General features: G+C 35.9%; 8 protein-coding genes across 8 annotated transcripts in view; 5 read left to right on the forward strand and 3 right to left on the reverse strand.

Annotated features, from left to right (window-relative positions):
* The first annotated feature begins 2444 nt into the window (after window positions 1-2444).
* On the forward strand, window positions 2445-3696 carry LOC103468712 (hemoglobin subunit alpha-1-like). Its single transcript, XM_008415961.2, has 3 exons — window positions 2445-2564; window positions 2643-2850; window positions 3485-3696. The coding sequence occupies exons 1-3, from the start codon at window positions 2470-2472 to the stop codon at window positions 3611-3613; spliced, it is 432 nt and encodes a 143-aa protein (XP_008414183.1). The 5' UTR covers window positions 2445-2469; the 3' UTR covers window positions 3614-3696.
* A 2175-nt stretch (window positions 3697-5871) lies between these two features.
* On the reverse strand, window positions 5872-6571 carry LOC103468714 (hemoglobin subunit beta-like). The gene is made up of 3 exons (XM_008415962.1): window positions 6461-6571; window positions 6142-6364; window positions 5872-6059 (listed from the first exon to the last, which is right to left on the reverse strand). The coding sequence occupies exons 1-3, from the start codon at window positions 6550-6552 to the stop codon at window positions 5931-5933; spliced, it is 444 nt and encodes a 147-aa protein (XP_008414184.1). The 5' UTR covers window positions 6553-6571; the 3' UTR covers window positions 5872-5930.
* Window positions 6572-8063: 1492 nt separating this feature from the next.
* On the forward strand, window positions 8064-8895 carry LOC103468875 (hemoglobin embryonic subunit alpha-like). The gene is made up of 4 exons (XM_008416254.1): window positions 8064-8070; window positions 8316-8394; window positions 8466-8673; window positions 8746-8895. Exons 1-4 carry the CDS (start codon window positions 8064-8066, stop codon window positions 8893-8895), a joined length of 444 nt encoding a protein of 147 aa, XP_008414476.1.
* Window positions 8896-10677: 1782 nt separating this feature from the next.
* On the reverse strand, window positions 10678-11257 carry LOC103468711 (hemoglobin embryonic subunit alpha). Its single transcript, XM_008415960.2, has 3 exons — window positions 11163-11257; window positions 10883-11090; window positions 10678-10806 (listed from the first exon to the last, which is right to left on the reverse strand). The coding sequence occupies exons 1-3, from the start codon at window positions 11255-11257 to the stop codon at window positions 10678-10680; spliced, it is 432 nt and encodes a 143-aa protein (XP_008414182.1).
* A 1804-nt stretch (window positions 11258-13061) lies between these two features.
* LOC103468710 (hemoglobin subunit beta-like) lies at window positions 13062-13736 on the forward strand. Its single transcript, XM_008415959.2, has 3 exons — window positions 13062-13183; window positions 13285-13507; window positions 13590-13736. Exons 1-3 carry the CDS (start codon window positions 13092-13094, stop codon window positions 13716-13718), a joined length of 444 nt encoding a protein of 147 aa, XP_008414181.1. The 5' UTR covers window positions 13062-13091; the 3' UTR covers window positions 13719-13736.
* A 3002-nt stretch (window positions 13737-16738) lies between these two features.
* LOC103468708 (hemoglobin subunit alpha-A) lies at window positions 16739-17581 on the reverse strand. Its single transcript, XM_008415957.2, has 3 exons — window positions 17424-17581; window positions 17110-17317; window positions 16739-16999 (listed from the first exon to the last, which is right to left on the reverse strand). Exons 1-3 carry the CDS (start codon window positions 17516-17518, stop codon window positions 16871-16873), a joined length of 432 nt encoding a protein of 143 aa, XP_008414179.1. The 5' UTR covers window positions 17519-17581; the 3' UTR covers window positions 16739-16870.
* Window positions 17582-19312: 1731 nt separating this feature from the next.
* LOC103468709 (hemoglobin subunit beta-A-like) lies at window positions 19313-20226 on the forward strand. Its single transcript, XM_008415958.2, has 3 exons — window positions 19313-19484; window positions 19637-19859; window positions 19983-20226. Exons 1-3 carry the CDS (start codon window positions 19393-19395, stop codon window positions 20112-20114), a joined length of 447 nt encoding a protein of 148 aa, XP_008414180.1. The 5' UTR covers window positions 19313-19392; the 3' UTR covers window positions 20115-20226.
* A 991-nt stretch (window positions 20227-21217) lies between these two features.
* Window positions 21218-26171, forward strand: part of nprl3 (NPR3-like, GATOR1 complex subunit) — a 9215-nt gene continuing 4261 nt past the window's right edge. Inside the window, exons 1-6 of the mRNA XM_017306127.1 lie at window positions 21218-21620; window positions 22381-22450; window positions 23453-23491; window positions 24132-24264; window positions 25241-25315; window positions 25940-26113. Coding sequence (XP_017161616.1) covers window positions 21425-21620; window positions 22381-22450; window positions 23453-23491; window positions 24132-24264; window positions 25241-25315; window positions 25940-26113 — 687 coding nt within the window. The 5' untranslated portion in view covers window positions 21218-21424. The remainder of the gene's footprint in view (window positions 21621-22380; window positions 22451-23452; window positions 23492-24131; window positions 24265-25240; window positions 25316-25939; window positions 26114-26171) is intronic.

Genomic DNA, 26171 nt, shown 5'->3' on the forward strand with positions numbered 1-26171 from the left:
ATATATGCACACACACATAATCATATAAATAATCACAAAGTAACAATTCCTGGTTGCTGAAACACCTTCCTCCATCTTTTCACTATAAAACTTATTAAACAATACGTTTATACATTAGAACAGTGCATAGTACGTCTCGTGTCAATATCTATTGTTTACTGTAACTTCTTCAGCTTTAAACAGGGTCAGCAGATAGAATAACAAAGCTTGTGTAGAAACAAGAGGTTTCACTTCAATATAAATATGTGTCTGTCTCTCATAAGATTTTGGTTAAAACAGCTGTTCTACATTTCATAGTTAGAGTATCCAAAAGGTTTACTAAAGTAAAATACTTCATAATAATATTACTCAAGTAGACATGAGAAGTACGGTAGAATTACTCCTGAAAGTAATTTTGCGTCCTTAAAACATTACTCAGGTAATAACTAAGTAAATTTAACAAAAGCTCTGGATATTAAAATGAATCAAAAATGTCCAGCAATAACCATATGAAATGTTAAGGATTTACCCAAAAGTATTTATGTTTGATATTTTATTTTACACTGAATGTTTTTTCTTTTCTCTCTTTGATTTGAAATAGGCTTAAAAAGCTGTTAAACATGTTATTAGTTCTACTTAGTTAGAGTGAACAAAAAAGCTTTATGCCAGCAGAAAAAAAAGTTTTTTGAGTCTGAAAATGCCACAGTGACAGTTTATGACAACAATAGGTCATATGGACAGTATAGGAAAAAACAAACATAAATAGCTAACATAAATGAACAAAGGTGTTTGTAATTACTCTTAGTCTCTTAAATCGTTATTTTTTTCACTTTTTATGGTTGTTGCAAGTCTATTTAAACTTCTAAGAGAAAAACTTCTCATGACAGAAGCCATCAATAAAAAAAATCAGCTACCAAATTTCTAAATGTTTTTATGTTCATTTGTTTTTCCACAAGAGGGCGCTAAAACGCCGTTGCAGAATTTTAAAAGTGTCTCAGACTGAGTTTTGAATAAACATTTTGCTCCAAAAATGGCTTCCGTAGTGAAATATCTGTTGCCATGGCATTTTTAAAAATGTCTTATATTAATATTTTTAAATAAATATATTTTGATATTCACTGGCTATAGACTGCAATTCCTAAAAATAAAAATTAGTACGGAAACAATAATCCAATTAACTTAACTTTATTTAATTTAACTTAGTTCTAATGTTAACTTACATGGATGATAACTATTAAAAAGGTGGGAAAATAACGTTTGACCTCCAAATATCATTATCTATCTTGATATCAACCATTTATTGTTGTTTTGTTATAATACATAATTGTAATAATAATAATAATAATAATAATAATAATAATAATAATAATAATAATAATAATAATAATAATAATAATAATAATTACTACCACTATTAATAATACTACTACTAATGAAGATAATAATAATAATTTTTGTTTTTACAACTACTACTACTGGTAGTAGCATTAGTAGTAGTATTTTTAAATTAAGAAAGTTCCAAATAAGACAAACTGGGGAATAAGACAAAGTGGCTGTAGAAGCTAGACATTGTTAAATACCATCAACAAACAGCAGAAAATCTGCCTTCGACAAAAAATAAGAAAATAAAAAAATAAATAAAAACCTTCATGTAATTAAATGAAACAGGCGGGAAGTGAAATGTTTAACTGAAGCTTGAACAGCAGTCAGTGAGGCCGCTTTGGTAAACCACTATCTGTCCCCTTCCTGCGGCTCTGCCCTTTTAAAGTTCAGATAAGTGAAGAAACATATTTGGTGGAAGCAACTTTTACCGCATCAGAAAATATATTGCAACCCACTGATAACCAGGAATGAATTAAAAATTGGTCAAGATTTTAAATCAGTACCACAGGACTGTCCTTGATAAAATACTGTAGATTTATCCTCTAACAATTATGAACCGAATCCCATTAATATGTCCACGCTCTCTGGTTTTGTATGTTTGGGTTTTCTGTTGTCATTAGTTTATTTTGACCTTATAAGAATATATGTATGACCCTTCAAACTAGATCACATAGCTTGTGACATCTATAATTTTTGTTTTAGTTGTATGTGTTTTCCAAAGTGCTAAAAGCCGTGTGTATTTAAAATTAAAATGTACAAAAGACACACTTAACTAAAAGATGATACAATTCTAAAACAATCACTTCACTTGTTTAAATTTTCAACTTGATCACAGTGAAGAAAAAAAGAAGTACTGTTTCACATTTAATGAGAAGTTCAAAGTGAAGCCTGTGTATTTTGTAGAGGTTACACTGAGCTGCTCCTCACTCAGAGCCCATCTATCGATTCTGTTTACAGCTTATCTCATCTAAGCTGCAACACTTTGCTCGGAAGGCGTCCAATCAGAGATATCTCGGAGGTGTCCCTGCCTTGTCCAAGCCCTGTTTGTTTCCTATAAAAACCCCCGCCACAGATCGCGGCATTCAACCCAAACAATCAACCAAGAAGATGAGTCTCACTGCCAAGGACAAGGAAACAGTCAAAGCCTTCTGGGCTAAAGTGGCTCCCAAGGCTGAAGACATTGGTCAGGATGCTCTGTCCAGGTAATAAAGACCTCCATGTCGCTGATGTTACCTGAATTGTACTTTTCTGGGTTTATTTATACACTCACATTCTTTTAGGATGCTGTCGGTTTACCCACAGACCAAGACCTACTTCTCCCACTGGAAGGACATAAGTCCCGGCTCTGCTCCAGTGAAGAAGCACGGAGCCACGGTGATGGGTGGAGTAGCTGACGCTGTGGCCAAAATCGACGACCTGACCTCAGGTCTCCTGAGCCTGAGCGAACTGCATGCCTTCACTCTGAGAGTGGACCCTGCCAACTTTAAGGTACAACTGGTGATCAACAGTCAGGACTGTAAAGACACCCTTCAAGCCACATCGATGGATTTAACAGAGCAACTTTGGAATAAAAAGATTAAGTTCCTGATATATTAAACTGTAGATAATTTTTTTTAACATTAGTCAATTGAATTTTAGCACAAACTATTACATTTTCATGCCAAAGTTTAGTTTATTGCAGTTTTCTAAAACTTTTCTTTTTCATGATGCTCTATAATAATCATTAATTTATTTCGAAATGAATAAATATGTGCTACACCTTTATGTACTATTATTTGAATTTTATTTCACTTTTTTTTTTAAATTTTGATATTTATTTTTTTTTATGAAAACCAGAATAGTTACTATTTTTTTATACTAAACTTATAGTACTGTATTTCAAAATAGACTCCACATCTGTCTCAGTTATTTTTTTTTCTTTTAACATTGATAGCATAAAAACTTAAATTTAATTTATGTTATGCTTTTTAAGATTTATTTTTAGTTTTTTATGGCATATGTATGTAGGAATGTAAAATATTCCTTCTCTCTATTTCTTTATTTTTTTGCATTCTTTGTTTCTTTCTCTTTTTCTTTTTGCAAAATAAAATTGCAATTATTTTAAACAATCATCTTTTCACAGATTCTGGCACACAACATCCTTGTGGTCTTCGCCATCACGTTTCCCTCTGACTTCACCCCGGAGGTCCATGTGTCTGTGGACAAGTTCTTGGCTGCTCTGGCCCGTGCCCTCTCCGAGAAGTACAGATAAACTGGACACCTGGAGAAGATAAAAGACATGATACTACAGCTCCCAACAGTCTGAATATAAATAAAAGACCAAAAGCATTGAAAGTGTCATTTATTTCTGGGTTTTTGTGTGACTTTGTGCGTTTCGGTATGTCTCTAGTTTTCTTGCTGGAGCTTAAGTTCTTTTAGTACAATCTTTCTGTTTCCAACCAAAACAAAATAATTGTAATAATCCTCTTTGATAATTATCTCTGTAATTTATTTGATCATTTTGGAAGTTTTGTGACCACATTTTTAAGAAGAAACGAGTCATTAGCCATCCCTGAAAACAGGTTTTGAATGTTGGAGATTATTCCACGGCCTCCTGCTTGACAGAGACAAACAAGAGTGATGTATCTCACTTTGTGGTGTTGATATTCTGATGTAGAGTGAAAAACTGATCAGTCAGTACAACGCTAAGATTTTTTTCTGCAGATCTGCACCGAGTTTGCATGCATTTCAGGAAATATTTCTGGCTGCTGCTTCTTTACTAAAAGACTCAGTGCCCTTTTAGTTTCTTTTTTGTACTTAAACCTATAAATGTGCTTTTTGTATTAAGGCCCATTCTTTGATTTCACAGTAATTGTTTACAAAATCAGCAGGGGGGGATCTAAGGTGTGTTAATGTAGTTCAAATATTAAAAGCCATCATAAGAAAATGCTCACTTGAATTATTTGCATTTAATTGTGTACAAATTACTTCCAATTGCACTTTGAATCAAAAACCAACAAAGACATTTACAAAACAGTGCTGATATTTTACTGGTGAGGGCCAATGCTTTGCTTCTCTCTGAGTTAATGTTGGGACTTTCAAACGAATGAAGATGAATGTTACTATTTTCTTTGATGAAATATCTTACTCAGTGTGCCCATGAAATGAAACCACACTTTCTTGAACTCTAATTCTTTGGGTGACGTAAGTATTCAGAGCTGACTCTTGACTAACAGTCAGACTGACCTAAAGTCAGCAAAGGACCTGATCATGATATTTTCACTTTGATATTTTGCTGTCCGTCTTACCAAGTAGGTCACCTCCTAATGCCACTACTGACTTGTGAGCTTGGCTTGCTCAGAGAATAACCAAATCCCAAGAAAAAACAAAAACAAAACAAAACAAAACAAAACAATTATAGCAAAATCTGACTGAGGCCAAACTGTTGTGTTCACAGCCAAACAGATTTTAAAAAGAAACTGGAAGAAGAGTTAAAAGGAAATAAACAATATAAAAACAACTAAGAAAGAAGTGGCAACAATTTACCCAGAAGTTAATATAAATGAACCTATATTATTATAATTATTCTTTTAAAAAACAAAGAAAATGTTGCATCCAAAAATCAGAATAACCAGAAAACCTAAAAATAAGTCTAATTTATGTTCAGGAGTCCTAATATTTTTTTTTTCTTCTGTCCGTTCAACAACAGTGCAGCAGAAATATAAAGATGCTCTGCTGATAGTGAGCTTGCAAATAATCCTCTTTGTCATTGTCATATTTAGTCATTTTGTGTTTCAAAAGCTCTAAAATTCAGATTAAAAATTCACTAAGTTGGCTTGCAGTCAAATTTGTATTCAGGTTCAGTGATATTGTCTCAATTTTAGTGCCTCATGTCCTTCTCTATCTTTGGTTACCCCGTAATTTAATATTATTTTATTATTATTTGTTTGGTTTTTTTACACCACTAAAAATATTCAGCTTTGTTTAGAACAAAGCAAACTGGTTTTGACTGACAAGAACTTACATTTTTTTTCCGATACAACGCAGGTCAAAAACCTTTTTATTTTTTGCTTTTCAGTTCCTAAAAGAAACTAAGCATTTATGTTTCGATTTATTGAGGAATTATTTCCAGCTTCTTCTTCTTTTTTTTTGTTGTAATTTTACTAATCAACATAAACATTTAATTTCTTTTCATCAACTTGAATAAGTCTAACTGATTGGGATTTATCCATGTAGACAAAGTCAGACAAGTCTATATTTGAATGAGTGAAGATCGTAGAGCAGTCTTTTTGAGGAAAGTTAGCTTAATCAAATATAAGTTACCCAGTTTTATATTAATTACCATTTAAATAATGAAGCAATTTCTTGAACATCAAAATATTAGCGTAGGATTTTTCAGTATTTCTTCATGACCTGACATCTTATTTAGATTTAATTTCCATACTAAATAAGAAAGTTATAAACATGATAATGAGGAATAAAGACAGAGATAACAAAAGAATCTGTTAAATGTGCTAATTTATTTATCAAATCATTCATGGCCTCCTTCTTCTAAAAAATGAGAAGAAACAGATCCTGGCTGAGGCTCTCTAGTAGTACTGCTTCCTCAGAGAGGCCACCACCACGGCCARGAACTTCTGGAAAGCTCCCTGAACCTCAGGGGTGAAGGCTGCCCCCATCTGACCGGCTACAACAATGGTCAGGCAGTCTCCCAGGAGCTGCAACAGAACACAGCAAGGGTCAGAAAGYAGCAACRACATTAACACCCGTGGTGTAAAGACAAAAAGAAAACAGCTTTACGTTGAAGTTGTCGGGGTCCACTTGTAGTTTCTCAGAGTGCAGCACGCTCAGGTCCTTGTATGTGGTCTTAATGTCGTCCATGTTCTTCACAGCTTTCTCCAGACCTGCCATGATGACCTTCCCGTGAGCCGCCACTTTGGGGTTTGTTGTTATGGCCGCGGCGTTGTAGAGGTTTCCAAAGCTRCCAAAGTACCTCTGAGTCCAGGGGTAGACAATCAGACACCTGAACAGACAAAAAAAGATAATTAAAAAGAATTAAAAACCACAAATGAATACATTTTTGGGTAAAAAAAATTGATTTTTTATTTTATTTTTTTACCTGGATAAAGCTGCACGGCCAACGGCATCATAACTGATCTTGGAGAAGATGTCCTGGATGGCGGCACGCTCGAAGTCTGACCATTTGACCATTTTGGAGTTTTTGTTTGGTTCTTTCCTTTGTCCAGTGTGAGTCCGCAGGCCCAGGAGATCCAACTTATAGACAGCCAAGTTCTGCTCCTCCCAGAATTATCAGATGGGTGGAGCTGAGCAGAGAGCTGATGAAGTATTGATTTATTGATCTTCTGAGATTATACAGATTAAATAAACGGTGGGGTAACTTCTGCTTGATATTTAACTTTAGCTTTATGTTATTTGTAAAAGCCTTATTGGTTCTGAGAGAGAAGCTCTGCAACATGTGAACAATATACAGTATTGTAGACAAAATTAACTAAGCTGGTAATGAGCAGATTCAACCATAGTCAGCTGAGAATGTTGCAAATTAAGTTCAGAGTAAAACCTTTTTGTTATTTTCATGAACATGATAGATTAGGCTCCATTTTGGGTTACTTACTTTTAAAGAATACATTTTTCTGATTTCTTTAAGCATGACTAAAATAATAGGACTTATTTTCATTCATATTTGTGAAGGATTATATTATTTGATTCTCTTAAATTCAAACCAGAGAGCTACTTTGTCTCTCTAGGCGTCTTCAGCATTGAGATTGAAACGTTTTTCTTGCCCTGCTGTTTGAATCTGATAAAGAGATCAGGTGGAGAGAAAAGACCAAATTCAAGAGAATACAGTTTTCCTTCCACACACAGCAAAAGAAATGCAAATAATTTAAGACCCACAACTGCTTTTGATGAAAGAAAATGCCAATTTTATGGAAATAATTTTGCTTTAATTTCCCTGTGAAATAAATAATTAGAGCATTTGTGGTTTCTAAACTTTTTGTCAACATCATCACCAAAATAAATCTATATAGACCAGCTTTTTATAAGAAGGAGGTGCAGAAGTCCTGACAGAGTAAAAAATTTAAAAAGGGTTTTTACATATTTATCTTGGTAAAAACAAAGGAGCCCCGTTTGTAAATTCTTTAAGGCTCAATTGAAAATAAATAAGAAAATTAATATAACGTATCTAAAAAAAAAAAACAATTAGCCACTGTTTCTTAAAAAACAACAACATTTGTTTAATTTGGCTAATTTAAACAAAGATTTGAGTGCCCAAAGGTCTGCTGAGAGTCATTAGATAGATGTCACCCTTTTTACTATGAAGTTATAGAGATGGCAAGATGGCAAGAAGAGTTTTTATTAAAAGACGATTTGTAAGAACATCCAAATAAGCATCGACTAGTGATGGTGGGCAGAGTTAGTTTAATTTTGGAATTGCAGTCGGGGGAAACACAAGGCAGCCTGAGGGCCACAAATGGCCCTGAGTCACACTTTGCTCCACATCATCCCCATACTTCTATTTTACACTTTCTAATTCCCCCCCTCTCCCCTAAACTTGACATTCTAATAAATAAATTTAACTTTTCAATTTTATTTCCTTTAATCCAATAACAATGATGTTAACAACACACTTATAACATACATTTGACACGAAAAGTACATTTTATTTTGGAGATTTATATTTGCTGCTGATTGAACAATGAAACATGTACAGTCAGATGAACATCTCTACATAAGTAAGCTAAATAGCATTAACATTTATTTCTATTCACAGATATTCTTCTTAAAAAGCTGCAATAAAGGCGAACCGTTAAGATTCGTTATCACAGCCTGGTCACTCTTACGTCAACGTGCTCTCCAGCGCCGGTGTGACAAAACGGATTTTTGTCTCTATCTAGCTCGTGAGACGTCAAACACAGATATCTCCTAGGTGTGTCCATTTCCATGCGTCATCACAGTCCTGCAGAAAGTTCAGACTAAAAAAGAAAAGAAAATAAAACAAGACATCAAAGACATCGGCACAGATCCTATTTCCAGGTAAATACCCTAAAAACATACATTTTAAAGTTTTGTCTAAAGATTAAAAGTTATTTTTTCTTTTTTTTTAGGATGCTTTTGGTTTTCCCACAGACCAAGACCTACTTCTCCCACTGGAAGGACCTGAGTCCCGGCTCTGCTCTGGTGAAGAAGCACAGAGCCACAGTGATGGGTGGAGTAGCTGACGCTGTGGCTAAAATCGRTAACCTGACCACAGGTCTGCTCAGCCTCAGTGAGCTGCATGCCTTCACTCTGAAAGTGGACCCGGCAAACTTTAAGGTACTGCATGTTCTACTTCAGCAGAGCTCTTGAAGCATATTTTTTGATCGGCTGTGTTCATGTACGTTGCAGCTGGACTTATATTTATCTGCTCTCTCCCACAACATCCAACATGTGGTTTTGGCCATCATGTTCCCCAGAGACTTCACCCCCGAGGTCCACGTGGCCATGGACAAGTTCCTGTCCGCTGTGGCTCTGGCTCTGTCCAAGAAGTACAGATGAAATTCACACTGGAACAAAAAGGCTGAACGGAAGACATGCTGCCTTTATGTTCTCTGTCCTTCAGTTTGAATAAAGTAATTAATACAATTTTAAGTGGTTGTTTTAATTAATCTGTCTTTTTCAAGTCACATATGAGTTTCACTTTAGCCTCATGTCAACTTAGAAGTTAACAAATCTGTCTGCACCTTCACGATGTGCTGATCAACACACCTTATAAGTGATATTGATATTGCATATTTGGCCTATGCTGAGTTAATTTTATTGACCACAAATTATTCCTTCTAATTTTCAGAAGCTGGAGTATTTTTTTTTATGTTATTATTACACATTTTTACCCACGTAAAGCTAATTACAATATTAAAGGAAATAGTTATTCAGTTCAATTCAGTTCAGTACAATAACTTAATAATTTCAAGGCAAATCATTAGTACAAGTAGACTCAAAGGTAATAGCTCAGACAATAGTATGAATAAGATTCACACAATACAATTTTTAAGACATGTCACTGGCCAACTGGGTCCATTTTGACATTGTGTTCAGGATCCAGCAATTAGTTCAGATGAAGGAAATGCTTTAAAAAACTAACTTGTTCCCACCAGAAGCTGTAAGCGAATAAATTCATGAAATTATCTTTGGTGACCGTAACTGTTTTTTTTTTTTTTTTCCAGAACTTCAAAACTCCTGCATGCTAACTGTTTGTGCTGTATCCATCTACTCTACCTTGACTGGATTTGGAAAAGGGTTATTTTATACAAAAAGTAAAGCTTCCTAAATCCCCAGCTCTCGGTTTCATTTGCACACACAGTGGTGTATTACTGTGTGGTGTATAGTGGTCGTGTGGAATGCCTAAAATAAAATCTCACTATTTTGTATTTTCCATATTGGTGTAGTAATCGGGATATGCTACGTTTCTACCACTTTGATTTTTTTCTCTCTGTGTCCAGAGATCAGGGCGCAGCTGTTAAAGTTTGCTTTCAAAGTCGACCTGATTTACTGACTAAATGAGAGGATAACTTGAAACTGGTCATGCTGAGCTCATATCAGCTTTTCCTCTAACAATAAGGGTTTTCTTGTTTATTCTTTGAACATTTTGCTTACTCTTACTAAGCCTGAAAACAAACATTCTGACTGTTTATGCTCCGACTCTAAAGTGCCGAAATTAACGGGGAGACTCATTAGCGTCAGTAAAGCTTGATTTGCCTATTCGGTCACGTAATTTCTCAAATCATGACCAGGGATTTTTCAAGAGCGTTTTATGACTTCAGCGTAGTTGACTGCAGTGACTACATTTGCCAAACTGTGTCCACCGAAAGTTTTTGCATGTGAACCTAAATAGCTGGTGAGCTTCTGTCCTTTCTGTCTTTAGACTTTTAGATTTTTTTCACCAAAGACTTGACATGTAATATCCAAGTTGAGGCCCTATTATTTTACCAAATTTGACTGAAGATGAAGTTTAGTGTGCATTAAGCTATGTACAGAAATATAAACAAATAAAAAATATTTAATAGGTTCATCAGAATGCATTATTTTCCAAATCACTTTTGTATGAAGATACTGCACAGCTCAGTCATGGAAACATATGGCTACATCTGTTAGACTTTTCACCACATAAACCATAGTTTGAAGTCTTTGTGAAAAAAAAGTTCCCTATTGGAAACAACACAAACAACAAGCGACAATTTAACTCAGATTTTTACTTATTTATTTATTTATTTTATTAAGGTTGAAAACAGACAAAACAAGGTGTCCACGTTGTCTGTCGCTTCCTGCTTTATTAGCTGTTCATCTGTACTTCTCGGACAGAGCCAGAGCCACGGCGGCCAGGAACTTATCCATGGCCACGTGGACCTCAGGGGTGAAGTCTTTGGGGAAGCTGCTGGCCAAAACCACAAGGATGTTGTGGGCAAGAATCTGAGGAGAAAAACCAACTGTAAAAATCTTGCTTTTTGTGCAAAGTTTGACGCGCAGTAAACAAACTTCTCTTTACCTTAAAGTTGGCAGGGTCCACTCTCAGAGTGAAGGCATGCAGCTCGCTCAGGCTCAGGAGACCTGAGGTCAGATTGTCGATTTTGGCCACAGCGTCAGCTACTCCAGCCATCACCGTGGCTCCATGCTTCTTCACTGGAGCAGAGCCGGGACTCATGTCCTTCCAGTGGGAGAAGTAGGTCTTGGTCTGTGGGTAAACCACCAGCATCCTGTACAAAACAAACACTTTGAACACATGCAATATTTGTAGCTGCTGCTTCTTCTTTCAGAGCCATGTTTACCTGGACAGAGCATCTGCGCCGATGGCCTCGCCATTGGAAGAGATCTTGGCCCAGAAGGCCTTCACTGTTGCCTTGTCCTTCGCAGAGAGACTCATCTTGTCTGACGGCTAAGTTTGAATGTGGAGTTTCAGCACAAGAACAGGAGGTTTTATAGACGGAAGAGGACAGGGACACACCCTGGTCACCTCTGAGATTATCTGCACCCAGAGTTGTTCCAGCCGAGATACGAGATAAGCACAAAACCGAACTGTAACGGTCACTCCGAGGACCCAGGCAAGAATCAAACACCACAAGTTACAAATGGGTGACTACACAAATAACAAGAAAATTGGCCTGCAGATAATAGAAGTTAAATTTATCAACATAAAGAATGTAGTTTTATACAACTTTTATTCTTATGAGTTGTTCACAAACAGTATCAGCAAAACAAAATACAAATAATTAAGATATTTAAGAATATGTCTACTCATATACTTCATAAATTTGCTCTGTTAGATGTCAGCTAATCATTTTTTTTATTGATTATTCCTCCATAAATGGAAAGAGTGAAATGTGTCTAAACAAGGCAATAAAACATGGGCAATAAAATCTGCAAATAATGGATATTTTCACATTTTATATATTCATGACCCTGTCTAGGCGTATTTAGACCGGGGCTTCCAGAGCTTTATGACCAGATTCTTTGCTACATTTTTTAAAAAAGTACTCAAACTCAGTTGCATACCCCTTGGTCCGACATTCCTATTTCTAATAACTGCACAGTATCTTTTATGTTATAATATTATTACTAGTATTACATTATTGTTGGTTGTTCATCCTGTTTTTCATTATTTAAAAACTTCTAGAACTTTTTCTCTGAACTCAGATCTGATGCTGCTTTTACACCTGAATTTCCCCTTTGCAGGACGATCAGGGTTGTTTCTATTCTGGTCTAAATTTCACTAAAGAGGACATTTAAAAATACATTTCTTGTTGAGGGTATCGTGGGGGGAAGCGAAAGATGCAATAAACCCCCAAACTAAAATTAGAATGACACTTTTATTTAAGAACAAGGTGATTTGTTTCCGTCCACTTCAACAAAAACCTCAAGTTATGGAAAGTCTGTATGGAATAGGTGGAAGCAGAGCACCATAACATATGCTGAACTTAGTTGTGAAACTTGAAAGCTGATCTGGGTTAATTGTGGCATATTTTATACTATTTTCATTTTAAATTACGTATTAGCTAACATTTAAAAACTAAGCTATTTTGGAGCTGGACTGAGCAACCCCATGTTTCAAGATCATGACAATGCCTCTTTAATGACTTATTTATTTACTGTTTGTCTCTCAAACCAACACTTGTTTAATCTGATCGTGAATTCATTTGTTTAATTATTTATTTTTTATACTCTTTCATTATCATGCTTGTTTAATTATCTATTTTATGAATTGCTCTTAATTATACTGGGTAACAAATGCCTTGAAACATGCAATAACTGCATGCAAATTCAAGCAGATGGTGATGCAGTGAAATTATTACAGAAAATTGCATGGCAGGATTGTTTAATCTCCATTAGAAACAGATCAGAGGCATTCAGTTAGTTAGTTAGTTAGTTAGTTAGTTAGTTAGTTAGTTAGTTAGTTAGTTAGTTAGTTAGTTAGTTACCCTGAAACAATGACTGATCTCGTCCTCAGTCCCAGATAAAACAGTGTTGCTTCAGTCATAAAATAATTGTAATGATCAAAGACCTTTTTTTGATCATTGTGCACTATTTGCTTTATTTGGTGTTTTCCCATCAGTTCTTAAAATCGATGTATCAAGAAGCTCCTCTAAAACTCCTCCCATCTGATAACTGTGGGAGGAGCACAGCTGGATGTTTATAAGGTGGATCTCCTGGGCCTGCTGACCCACACCAGACAAAGGGAGCGAGCAAACAAAAACTCCAAAATGGTCAAATGGTCAGACTTCGAGCGTGCCACCATCCAGGACATCTTCTCCAAGATCAGTTATGATGTCGTTGGTTCTGCAGCTTTATCCAGGTGAGACTTTGCTGCATCTTCATGTTTCTGAATTAAAAAAAAAAAGGGGGGGGGGGGGGAAATATCTGCAAACAAAATGTTTCAAATGTATGTCTCTTCAGGTGTCTGATTGTCTACCCCTGGACTCAGAGGTACTTTGGCAGCTTTGGAAACCTCTACAACGCCGCGGCCATAACAACAAACCCCAAAGTGGCGGCTCACGGGAAGGTCATCATGGCAGGTCTGGAGAAAGCTGTGAAGAACATGGACGACATTAAGACCACATACAAGGACCTGAGCGTGCTGCACTCTGAGAAACTACAAGTGGACCCCGACAACTTCAACGTAAAGCTGTTTTCTTTTTGTCTTTACACCACGGGTGTTAATGTYGTTGCTRCTTTCTGACCCTTGCTGTGTTCTGTTGCAGCTCCTGGGAGACTGCCTGACCATTGTTGTAGCCGGTCAGATGGGGGCAGCCTTCACCCCTGAGGTTCAGGGAGCTTTCCAGAAGTTCTTGGCCGTGGTGGTGGCCTCTCTGAGGAAGCAGTACTACTAGAGCCTTGTGTCTTACAAAACTGAATGAATAAATAAAAGAATAATTTTTAAGAAAAAAAACCATCTTTCTCTTTCAATTTCTTTCTCATGGCACATAATCACGAATGTCCGTTTGTTATTTTTGACTGACATTAGTAGTAAAATAAACTTTAGGATAATTTAAGGTATTTAAATGCATGTATGAACAACCTAAAAGTCTTAAAGAGTTGCCACATACAAATGAGAAGAGAATTCATCCAAGAAAGGTAATGTTAGTTTTGTCTGTTCCTGTGTGTGGGAGAAAACTACAAATTGTCAACATTTTATTCTGTAAATGTTTAATTCTTTGCGCTGGTCTGCTAACGCAGGCTGTGCACAACTCTTGGGAATATTAACTAAAAGGCAAAGATTGCTTAAACTGCAGGACGGTTGGTGATCATGATAAGTTTTCACACATTCAGATTTGTCTTTCCATCTTGAATAACAACTGTTTTTGACTACAATGTAAACTTACAAAAACCTCTGAATATATTTAAAAAGAAAAGACGTGTATTTTATACTGAATTACTTTCACATGTAAAGCCACACTTCGTAAAAATCTTATCGTCCAATCTAACTGGATGACAAGTTCAACTCAAGTTTGGATGTATGAAGTTAAGTTTTTATTTGTTTCTTTGTTCATTTATGTTCCAGACTGTAACAAAATGATTTTATTATGTCCAAGTTTGTCTGTTCTCTAGACCAGTCTATTTTTTTATCACCTAGAAAAAAACTCCCCATTACATCCGTAATTATCCTCAGTCTTTACATTGCATACTGCAAGAGCACAACATAATTGACTTTTAGAAAGAGTTTAGTAACTTAGTTCTATTAAACTGTTTTGAAGAATTAACTCTCTTTTTTTTCTTAACTTTATTTATCATTTACGTTTATTCTGACTGATTTGCTTTGGATTGACAAGCGTACTTCTAAAGACAAGTTCAGTTTTTCAGTTAATAAGCTGTGGTAGACTCATAATCAATCTTGAAGGAGATGTCCTGGATGAAGACATGCTCAAAGTCTGTGCATTTAATGATTTTGTTGTGTTATTTATTTATTTTGTGGTATTTAGATGTGCTCCTTTTGTCCAGTCTCCTCTCCTCCCATAGTTATCAGACAAGTGGAGTTTGACAGGGTGTCAAATAAAAGTTGATTTCTGGATTTGCAAACCCTGAGGTTGGGGCAAGAAGTGTACATTTTACATTGTCTCTGCAGCTTGAACCTCATCTATCTGTGCTGTTACCTGTAATGCGTTGCCTATGGACACTTGATGCTTTTGGAAAATATAGTTCAAATCTTTAGTTTCTTTTATTTGTCTAACAGCACAGTTTCCAGACTTTCTAACTTGTTGCATATTTTAATTGTAAAGCTCTGACCACATTGTATTTCATTAAACCAATGTATTATCTACTTATTAGAAGCTTATTTTTTCAGGGGCTTTGCATCAGAAATGAAATTCATAATCATATTAGTAAAGTTTAACATTTAAGTTAAAATATCTTTTATAGGTTGCAGACTGAATGCAAGACATGTTTGTCCATTAGATATAGATGTATGCATCATGTCCATATAAAACAAGCACATTCATAACACAAAGAGAAGAAGAAAAGAGTCTAAGAAAACTTATCTTAACTTAACTTAACTTAACTTAACTTAACTTAACTTAACTTAACTTAACTTAAACAACCTTAGTGTAACAACACCTGGTAGTGTTTTTCTAGTTTCTCAAAGCCAATCCAGTTGTGAATGTTGTTGTTGTCTTAAGATTTTAGAAAACAAAATACACCTTTGGATTCACAGTATTTTAAAATTAGACATGCACAACTAGGTTTTAGCTGCATCCCTTTGCATAATTTTGGATTTTTAAATTCTCTGACATGCAGTTGTCACTAGACATGGCATCCAAAGAATGTTTATATATATATATATATATATAAAAGGTGAAGACAACAGTGGTGCTTGTGGTCATCGGGGCCCTCGGGGCAGTCACCCCCCAAGACACTGCGCAGAACCCTCAAGCTCCCAGGCCTCTGWTAGAGGACCCGAGCTCAGAGGATGAAAGAGACCACCCGGGGAGGGTGAGAAGGGAATTTACACACATATATATACTGCTCAAAAAAATAAAGGGAACACTTAAACAACACAATATAACTCCAAGTAAATCAAACTTCTGTGAAATCAAACTGTCCACTTAGGAAGCAACACTGATATATATGATATATATATATATATATATATATATATGTAGCATGTAGCATGTAGCCTGGGAGCTACTGTTGATGTTTGAGAGAACTTGGGCAGCCCCTTAGTTTCACTGACTGACTCCTGACTCTGTGGTGCTTAGTAAGCAGATAAGCAGCACAAGGTGCCATGAAAAGGGAAAGTGTAAGTGAAGTAGCAACTAAATGTGGAAGCCAGCACTTGTCTGGTTTGTGTTAACGTTACTGTAAAGATCAACATCAATTTCAAGAAAAGAAAAGAAAGATTGTAGAGTGTGTACTTATAGGTTTTAATCTTGAACCACACAAACGGGTTTTTTTTGTACGGTTTTACCAATACAGCTCGCTGAATAACAGCCAGCTGTCAACAGCAATGCGAGTTGTTTAGTGATCCTCATCTGCAATCGTCTTGGCAGAAGCACTCGCTACGGCGCTTATTATCATTTTACAATAAACACGGACACAGTCCAACGCCATATTAACTTAATGTTATAAATTGTTTTATTTTCATGACAAAATATTTGGTTGTAGACATCAGATAGCACATTTATAGCCTGAAAATGAATTTATATATATATATATATATATATATATATATAAATGAAATATATATATGTCTCACCAGTTCTTTGACTTTATTTAGTTTAAATTTACATTGTTTGTTCTCAGTGTTTAATTTCTTATTTCCACAACTTGACATAATTACTATTTTACTCTTTTGTGTGAAGATTAGGAAACCATTGCTTTTAGAAGTGAGGTGCAAAAGACAAAAAAAAGACACAGCTTTTGTGGACAATTATTGTATCTTTAATTTATTCAGCCAACCTTTTGAACTCAAAGGTGTTGTTGAATTTTTCTTTTGGATGACATGCAGTTTTTTTTTGTGCAGTCGATCCCCCCTCCGAGAGGCTGGATCTTAGCGGTACTTCTCAGACAGAGCCAAGGCCAGGTTCTGCAGGAACTTGTCAACGGAGACATGGACCTCAGGGGTGAAGTCAGCAGGGAAGTACAAGGCCAGCACCAGGATGATGTTGTGAGCGAGGATCTATTGCATGAGGAACAAACAACACGTTAATGTTGGCATTTTACGATTGTCCGTGAAGCTTTTTAAATGTTGACGTTGCTTTAACTTTTAACTTAACAACTTTTACCCACCCTGAAGTTAGCAGGGTCCACTCGGAGCTTGAAGGCATGCAGCTCGCTGAGCTTGGACAAGGCACCAGACAAGTCATCGATCTTTCCGACGGCGTCCCCAATAGCTCCCATGATGGTGGCTCCATGCTTCTTCACCTGTGCAGACTCTGGGCTCAGATCAGACCAGTGTGAAAAGTAGGTCTTGGTTTGCGGGTATGAGATCAGCATCCTAGAAAATACACACGAGATTAAGTTAATCCGGATTAAAGAATAAAACATTTAACCATACATGGTTGAAAAATACAACAAAATCGACAATAAGAGAGAAAACCCACCTGCCGAGGGCCTCGCCTCCCATCTCGGCAGCTTTAGGGGACACTTTGTCCCAGAAAGCCTTCACCACGGACTTGTCCTTTCCAGAGAGACTCATTTCTGCCTTTCTAGTTTCCAAGTTGAAAGAAAAGAAACTCTGCTACGAAATTGCTGTTAGTGGCGACTTATAACTGTCTTTGTTTTATATCAAGCCAAAATGCACCACGCCCTCTATCAAATGCAGACCCCTCCTCTTTGGCAGAAATTACCAGAAGTTTCTATAATTCTTGAGATAAAAGATAACCACTCCCTGACTTTGACCACATGTCTGTCAATATTTTATTTCAGTTTAAAAAAGTGYATTTTTTTATTTTAATTTTTCAAATTCACATCCAAGGAAAAATACAAGTCCACATAGATGAAATGTTGCATATTACGAGGACTGTCCCAATAGACGTTATTCATATAATTTGAAGGTATTCTAAAGATATTTAGAGAATCAATTGAAGAAAAGTAAGACAGGCATAACTGCATTTAATGAATTGGTTTCATTCATTAGAGGAAAAAAAAGAAACAAACACATTTGATATTCAACCATGTTAAATGTGTTTGATCAACACCAGGAAATGTTACCCACTCTAGATAAATCATATATTTTGCTTATAACACATTTTTAAAACAGCAGATGAAGGTTTTACTTGTCTTCATAGTAACAGGTGAAATGTCCAACTTTTTGAACAACCAATATCAGTGTGAAATAACAATTCTGTCATCTATTCTAGAGACTTTGCCATTTTTATTCTAGATTTCAGGTAGCAGCATTCCTTTCTAGCTGCTCTTCTTTTATCTACGCAATGTAAAAACATATATATTTGGAGAGAAAGTGAATGTRACAGCTTCCAGGCCCCTTTGTGGGAACAATTTATGAGTTTTTGTCAACGACTTGTCTACTTGTCTTTTGTTGGATTTAGTAGAAATGCAATTCAGCAAAATTCCAAAATCAGTGATGGGTTGATTAAAGACATGCAAGGAAGAATATGGTCTATATCAGTCATTTCTGTCCAGTAATAGAAATAACTTATATGTATGTGTATGAAACCCATATGAAAGTTCAGAGGGCCTCCTCATACAGCTGAAAGATATACCTTTACAGGTTACTTTTACCTTTTGACATTAAGGGCTCTACAGTTTATTGGGTAGCGGTGAGTTATTTACTCAGTGACATCCCTACGAGTGTTAGAAACGCTATTGCTGATTAATACGGCGTCTCTAAAAGTGCATGGTTTGATATAAATGGGTGCGGTCATCTGAATTAAATGATAACCAACCCATCAAAACTACTGAACCCTCAGAGCGGCGGTGAAGAGACCATCTTATCACTTTCATTGGAGCAAGTTGTTTCATTGATAAACTTTTGATGTCTCATTCTTTCTGTTCTGTACATAGATGACGAGGAAAGCATGCTATTTGTTATTAGCATTTCTTTTTCCATGTAGCCACTGACATAATTTCCAAAATATTTTATAGTTAGAATTACCCAGAACATACACAATGTCAAGCTTCTTAAGCTAAAATATTGTTCTGCACAGTTGTACAACATACAGTAACCAAAGAAACATCAATGGAATCTGTACTCTTTCATTAGATTTAGTTATGTTTCTTGTTTGAATGTTATTAAAAGAGCAGCAACACAGAAAACAAAACAACAACAACAAAACATTGCATAAAATGTCACCCATAATTATATAAAACATTTATGTTTATTTTCTTCTTATCAACCTTTTCCAGAAAGCCCGCCGATGATCATATCGACATTGTTAAGGGTATAACCCAACATGGCACAGACTTTTGTCCAATYAGATGCCTCCTAAACAGAGAGGAGTGGCACTGGGAAATTAATAAAAAGCTCTAAGACTATCATYCTCAAAAGGGTTGTGTCCTGAGGCATTTAAATCATTTTCTGTGGCATAAAGACAAATTTAGCTCATCACCATGGTCGAGTGGACAGATGCTGAGCGTCAGGCCATCACAACTCTGTGGGGACAAATTGACGTGGGTGAGATTGGACCCCAAGCTCTGATCAGGTGACCCTTCATAAAATGTTCATTTATTTATCCATCTCCTTCTTCAGGTTTAACACATTCTTCAAATCAGCTGGTAGCATACCCAGGCCACTGAATTCAGTTTCACATGTTTTAATTCAGTATTAACCTTTGAAATTTGTCTCTCGAACCAGGCTTCTGGTTGTGTATCCCTGGACTCAGAGGCATTTTGGATCCTTCGGAAACCTGTCCACCTACGCTGCCATTGTYGGAAATGCCAAAGTGGCTAAGCATGGGAAAACTGTGATGAGTGGACTGGAAACTGCAGTGAAGAACATGGACAACATCAAGAACGCCTATGCCAAACTGAGCGTCATGCACTCTGAGAAGCTGCATGTGGATCCCGACAACTTCAGGGTACGGTTGTTGTAAACTCACTCGTCATTGAGTTTTTTATCAAAGCTCCTTTGGTGAAAAACAAGTTTTAATGTTTTTATCTAAATGGTAATAACATCCTTRCAATACTTTTTTTCATTTCAGACTCTTGCTGAATGCATCTCAGTGGTTGTGGCTGCCAAATTTGGCCCCAGTGTCTTCACACCTGGTTTCCAGGAGGCCTGGCAGAAGTTCCTGGCTGTGGTGGTCTCCGCCCTGGGAAGACAATACCACTAAGCAAAAATAAAGCACGCTTTAACATGGAACCGTTTTTGTAAAGTTTCTAAAATGCACCATTTGCTGGTTGGAAGCTGTTGCAAACTCCAAATAAAAACTGAAAATCAAAGTCTATGGTTCTGTTCAATATTGCTTGTTTAAAGTAGCTTTCAATTTTATTTAGCTGCTTTGCAGTCTGTTGATTTTTTTAAATATTTTTTTCCGTTGAAGTATATATGCAGATTCAATAGAAAAGAATKATCTTTGGAAGTCTGYCCCAATTAATTGACCACACATTTTATGAAAGAAAATGAAGGAATATGCTTGTGCYACTCAAGTTACTTGCTAAAACACATATCAGTCTGAGAAAGTGCAAGGGGTTAAATATATCTATATAATTTCTTCACATGATCAAGGAAATATATTTTATTCAATGATAATTTAACATTTTTAGTAAATTGAGSTATAAAAACTACAGAACACAGACTTGGTCGTTTGATGTAAAAAGGCGTGGCAAACTGAAATTAATGATAATCCTCCAAAATCCTGCAGGTCAACATGAGTGCTAAAACAAAGCATTACATACGTCACATAAMAAATATCAAAATGTCAAAGTACATTTTCAAAATAGTATATGGCTCTTGACCTATTTTGCAGATACAGTATAATTAATCKTTCCGTTTAAGTAATAATTTTCTAGATAGTCTTTACTCATCGACAATCTCTACTTGTTGGAAAAGTTAGAAATAAACGATATCTGRGAAAAGCGCCATCTAGCGGAAACACTGATCCCGCCATTACCTAATTAAAATCCAGATAAAATTGAATGAATTTGAATATTATTGAAAACGTTATTGTTTAAACTAATTAAATTTAAAAASGTGAACAGCTAACTATGCCAATGAAGGTGACTTTCTCTTTAYGTAAAAGGTCCCAACTGTCAAGTCAGCAGTGTTTCCTATACTGTACCGCTCATAACATGACATCTCCGTATTAAAATTCTTTATTTATTTTTTGTATTGGTATTATTTTAGTTTTAATTTTGTCTCTCAAATATTGTTTTTTTTAAGAATTTCGTCAGCAGACATAAGAAGTATGCTGCACTATTAGAAGCAGGTTGGAACTTAAAACCGAGTTAATGTTTCCAGCCGGGCATTTCTCAAGGCAACACACAACAATGTCAACAACATCTTTAGAAGATACTTGCGCAATTTTATGTAGGCTTCTAAGTAAATTGTAAAGTGTTGTTACCTTTGTTTCTTTATTGCACACATTAACGGTGATAGGAGCTATAGCTAAATCAAGCTAGCGGACACTTTTAGAATGCTAACATGATGCTAAGCCCTTCGGCCGAGTCACCAGATGTCAGAAACTCCCTATACAGTCAGTCACAAAACAACAGACATAAAAGCGGGGATAAAACCAGTCCTATAAGCGTCATCCTGGTTAGTTCTGGGAGTAGAGGGAACAAACTTCTATTTCGGTATCCTTTTCAAAGAGCAGCTGATTGTCCGTCTTCTCTCTCAGGTAGGWTKGTGCATTGACATAAACTCAAACAATGACTGTCATGTTTATCGATTTGCAGTTGTACACTACTGGTAGTATATGTCTTGTAGTTGAGCCCACGACTCTTCTGTTGTAAAGCAACTGTGCAGTCTAGCTTGTCTGATGTTTAATTCAATTCAGATTCCATTGATTCAACCATTACTCCTTTGTATATGGTAAAGTCAGATGTGAGATAATCTGACAGCTTCAYTCATAGACCAATAATCTCAAATACAAAAGGAAACTTGAACCTGAATGTTGTGATCGTCCAGACCTGGAAGATATTGAATTGTTGTGGTGTCTTAATGATATAAGACTGGTGCAGAATGAAACACCCCCACAAAATATAATAAACTAAAACAATGCAAAGAAGAGAACCTCAAAATTCCTCCAGATAAAATCATACAGACAATGAAAAAAGATGATTATGCAAGTTATTGAGTCATGAGGTGTGTCTAGGTTTTTCTATGGCAGGGCAGCATCCTGATACACTGTGTTATTTTATTGAGCCATCTCAGTTGGAAATGTTGCTAAAAATCTTTATTTACATTTTTGTGATATATTTATAGCAATAGTCTGGGATTTGGTAAATTAWTTGTAAAGCTTATTTGACATATTTCTAGGATGTTAATGCTACATTATTTAATTCATTGTTCTGCAATTATCCTTTATCTTATAAAAAGGGAAAAAAAAAATTTTTATTTATTTTTTTTTTTTTACTTGTATACTTTAATGTCTTCAGCAAAACAGCGTAATCCATATGCACTGAACACCACAGGGGATGTTCTGGAAGATCCRGATGGTGATTCAAGGTAAATTGTTTGTTCTTCATTTTCTTCTTCAAAAAGGCAACACACAACAATAAACATTTTGTGCATGATAATCTGAAAATGTAATATTGAAAATGTAATTTCATCACTTCATGAGTCTAAATGTTACATTTTCAGCTGTTGTTTGACCTTGCCTGCTAGTCACAGGACCCAACCCATGAATCTTTATAGTGTCTGTTTTATTCATTTTTATTGTGCTGTCACCTTACAGACGGTGACATCAGCTTGTCATTTTTGTTGGTTTTAACACCTTAATAAATATCAAACAGCTCAGTCTGTGAAGATATAGTTGTAAACTACAGGCATAACCGTCCACATAACATATTTTCTAGTAGGTAACTAATATCTGTACTTGAGAGTCTTTCAATAGATAGTAGATGATTAGATAAGAGACCCTTTAATGGGCAGGAAGATGAATATCTTCATTTCTGTCCTTCAGTTTAAAGCTGAACAATATATATAATCAGAGTTGACATTGAAGTGTCAGTGTGTACAATTGCACAGGATTGGCTAGATACAATATTTGGTTTGCTGTTATATTTCAAGTGCAAGGCATTCAGACTCTGCATGCCGATAATGTATTTGGACATTGGGTGGGGGCTGGGGGGATACTTCACTGCTATTGATGCCCTAAAACAATGGAGATTTTATGGATGATGATGGGAAAGAGTGAAGATGAGTGAGAAACATATTGATGTGGAAAAAAATTCAACAGTAACTGCAATAGCATAAATTTTGATCATCATTTGATATTGTAAATTCACCATATCAAGTGCAATGTCCACTACTAGCATACCAATTACTATGTATGTGAGATGTACTTGACTCAACATGCAGAGCAGCATGTTTACATCACTGTGTCACATGTTTTTTGGGGTTGTTTTAATGTCCATTTTCTGCATTTAGCCCAACTGTGTGTTGCATCTTTCCTTTTGTTTGCTTTTTTTTTGTTCTTCTTTTTTGGGGGCCCAAATCCCATTTCAGGGAGCAATGTCCTCTAACTGACGAACAGTTGGTAGCAGGGTAAGACCGAAACATTCTGAACCACCTCTCCTTCCCCTAGATCACCTCCTCCCCTGTCCTTTTATTTCACCCCATCTTTTCTGTTTTTGTGCCCTGTATCAATCTCCAATCCCGATCTCTGTACCGTTCCTTTTTAATGATGTACAGAAGATGAATCATGCTTGCATTAAAATCATCGGTCTAAATGTACGCTGATAATTCAGAGCATGTAGACTTAGCAAATAAGGATGAAATTCAAATCAGTTACAGCAGTTTGAATAATACTTTTCATWGCTTTTTAAAATGATGGTGGTGGAAAAGGTCCATATTGTGTTTAATTTTTTTTTTCTGGAAGTTAACACCTTAATTTGTATCCCCTTTGACTGCAGCATGAGTTACATCAGTCAAACCAGCATGAGTTTGTCACATTTCTCATTCATGTACCATTCACTATTTTCCGCAGGAAACCTCTTCTTCTTTTCCTTACCTCACAGTAGCCAAATAAGATTTTACTATTATTATTATTGAATTATTTTAAGTCAGATCCATCCTATAAACAGGAATAAGAGGATTATAGCCAGATAATCTGAGCTTTTTTCACTCGTCTGAGCTGCTCCCAGTTTGCGAGGTTTTTCACTGAGTTTATTTCTCTTCCCTCGAGGTTTTCTGACAGCATCCTGGCCACCATCCTGGCCACCAAGAACGATATGTGTGGAAAGAAGTTTGAACTCAAGATAGACAATGTTCGATTTGTGGGTCACCCGACTCTTCTGCAGCATTCTCCCCTCATCCAGGTAGGAAAAAATAGAGTCGGTGAAGCAAAGAATCAAGGTTTTCACACTTTAATTGAGAATTCTGAATTAGAGTTGAATTAGGGTTAAACTTTAATTGAGAAAATTAAAGTTTTCTTGGATTTAGCCATCTTCACTGCCATTATTAACATTTAATGTATGTGCTAATTTCAAGGTCTATGTTTCACAGAGTTGAAAATTCTACTTCAGCTCTCATACCACAGTGTGGTTTGTTTTCTGCCCAGAGATCAGAGATCATCTCCCGCTACYGTACTTTTTTGAACAGCCTGTGTTGTTGAGATCTTTACTGTTTTTCTGGCAATGATGACGAGGCAAAAGCAAACTGAGCAGCACAAAGCTCTCCTATATGCAGAAATGATCATGATTTCTCTGTGTTTGATACATTTGGAGCTCTTGATAGCGTTTTGTAGTCTTTGGCATCTGGAAACATCTGGAAGAGCTTCCGATGCACTTTAATGTGATAAAATAATCCCTTGAATTGAACTAGGGTTTTAGTTCACTTTTTTTTTTTTTACATCTGAGGTGGGCTTTTTTCAGATATGTTTTGTTAACAGAAAGAAAATGTTTTCACTATTATAAAAAATCCGGCAATTTTTTTCACAAATGTTTCTGTTTGTCTATACCCATCTTTGTATATTTGCAAACTGGGCTTCTACATATTCTTCTTCTTTTGAAAATAAAAAAATATATATTTGATATCATAGCATCTTTTTCTATCTTATGTAAAAAAAAAATCTTTTTTGAGACAAGCTATTCAGTAAATGTAAACATAAATTTGGTTAAAGAAAATTGTATTTATTTGTAATAATAATATTATTAATATTTAAAAGTTGCTCTTGTTTGCTTAGTTAAAATCTTTTTGTTAAATTTTAACAAAAAAAAATAGATGCATTTTTTTTTTTTTTGGAAAAGCTTAATTTTATAGACTTTCTAGAGACATGGCTTTCTGTCATTTCAGGTTTCCAAAACAGATCCCTCGCCTAAGAGAGAAATGCCTACGATGATCTTGTTTAATGTTGTTTTTGCCCTAAGGGTAAGGAAATCTTTAATAAAATATTTCGATATGAAATATATTGTGTTGAAAATTGAAAGTAATAATATGGCTTTTCATGCTCTTCGTTTTACCAAGTCTTTTTAAAAATATATTTTAGCTGACTGTGGGTGGGACGTTTAAAGTTAGTTTTCTTTTAATCGGTATTCCTTGAACGGGAGGGGTTGTGTGTGTTTGATAACGCTCAGTTATCAGTGACAGCATGAGAACTGTGGGAGGAGAGGGCGGTTTGTTCTGCTTAATCATGCTGCTCAGCAAGGCCCAGCCCGGTTCCAGCCCATGCTGAGTCATGATTCTCTGCAAGTTCCAGGAAGGCTCAGAAGAGGCGAAAAGTTGCTCTGTCATGCTTTGCCCATAATACYTGCTCTGCAGCTTACTTTACTGTGCTGTAAACACACTTAAAAAAGAAGCAAAAGTACTTTATAATTCTAGAAATKCTTCTTTTTTYCTTTTTTTTAAACGTGTATTGTTTTTCTACTTTCAGTGGCCTTTCAATCTGAAAATGTTTTCCAGTCACATGAGCAACACAAAAGAGAAATTGGATGTAATTAGTTAAAACGTCAAACATAAAAAGGACATGTTCTGCTTGTCYGTTTGCATCTCCAGGCAAACGCCGATCCGTCAGTGATCAGCTGCATGCACAACCTGTCTCGGCGCATCGCCATAGCCCTTCAGCATGAGGAGCGCCGCTGCCAGTACCTGACCAGAGAAGCCAAGCTGATGCTTTCCGTGCAAGACGAGATCACAACTACGACGGAGAGTGAGATATTCTCTCACTATTCACACCTTCTCTAAAGCTCTGTCTCAATCAAACTTTCCAATTTTGAATTATAATTAT

Source organism: Poecilia reticulata, linkage group LG8, assembly GCF_000633615.1.
Source record: "Poecilia reticulata strain Guanapo linkage group LG8, Guppy_female_1.0+MT, whole genome shotgun sequence".
NCBI classification, from domain to species: Eukaryota; Metazoa; Chordata; class Actinopteri; order Cyprinodontiformes; family Poeciliidae; genus Poecilia; species Poecilia reticulata.

Coding starts and splice junctions, on each gene's coding strand:
- LOC103468712 (XM_008415961.2), top strand. CDS start 2,470: ATGAGTCTCACTGCCAAGGACAAGGAAACAGTCAAAGCCTTCTGGGCT. Junction 2,565..2,642: donor GGTCAGGATGCTCTGTCCAG/GTAATAAAGACC, acceptor ACATTCTTTTAG/GATGCTGTCGGTTTACCCAC. Junction 2,851..3,484: donor TGGACCCTGCCAACTTTAAG/GTACAACTGGTG, acceptor ATCTTTTCACAG/ATTCTGGCACACAACATCCT.
- LOC103468711 (XM_008415960.2), bottom strand. CDS start 11,257: ATGAGTCTCTCTGCGAAGGACAAGGCAACAGTGAAGGCCTTCTGGGCC. Junction 11,091..11,162: donor GGCGCAGATGCTCTGTCCAG/GTAAACATGGCT, acceptor TGTTTTGTACAG/GATGCTGGTGGTTTACCCAC. Junction 10,807..10,882: donor TGGACCCTGCCAACTTTAAG/GTAAAGAGAAGT, acceptor TTTTCTCCTCAG/ATTCTTGCCCACAACATCCT.
- LOC103468710 (XM_008415959.2), top strand. CDS start 13,092: ATGGTCAAATGGTCAGACTTCGAGCGTGCCACCATCCAGGACATCTTC. Junction 13,184..13,284: donor GGTTCTGCAGCTTTATCCAG/GTGAGACTTTGC, acceptor ATGTCTCTTCAG/GTGTCTGATTGTCTACCCCT. Junction 13,508..13,589: donor TGGACCCCGACAACTTCAAC/GTAAAGCTGTTT, acceptor GTTCTGTTGCAG/CTCCTGGGAGACTGCCTGAC.
- LOC103468708 (XM_008415957.2), bottom strand. CDS start 17,518: ATGAGTCTCTCTGGAAAGGACAAGTCCGTGGTGAAGGCTTTCTGGGAC. Junction 17,318..17,423: donor GGAGGCGAGGCCCTCGGCAG/GTGGGTTTTCTC, acceptor TGTATTTTCTAG/GATGCTGATCTCATACCCGC. Junction 17,000..17,109: donor TGGACCCTGCTAACTTCAGG/GTGGGTAAAAGT, acceptor CTCATGCAATAG/ATCCTCGCTCACAACATCAT.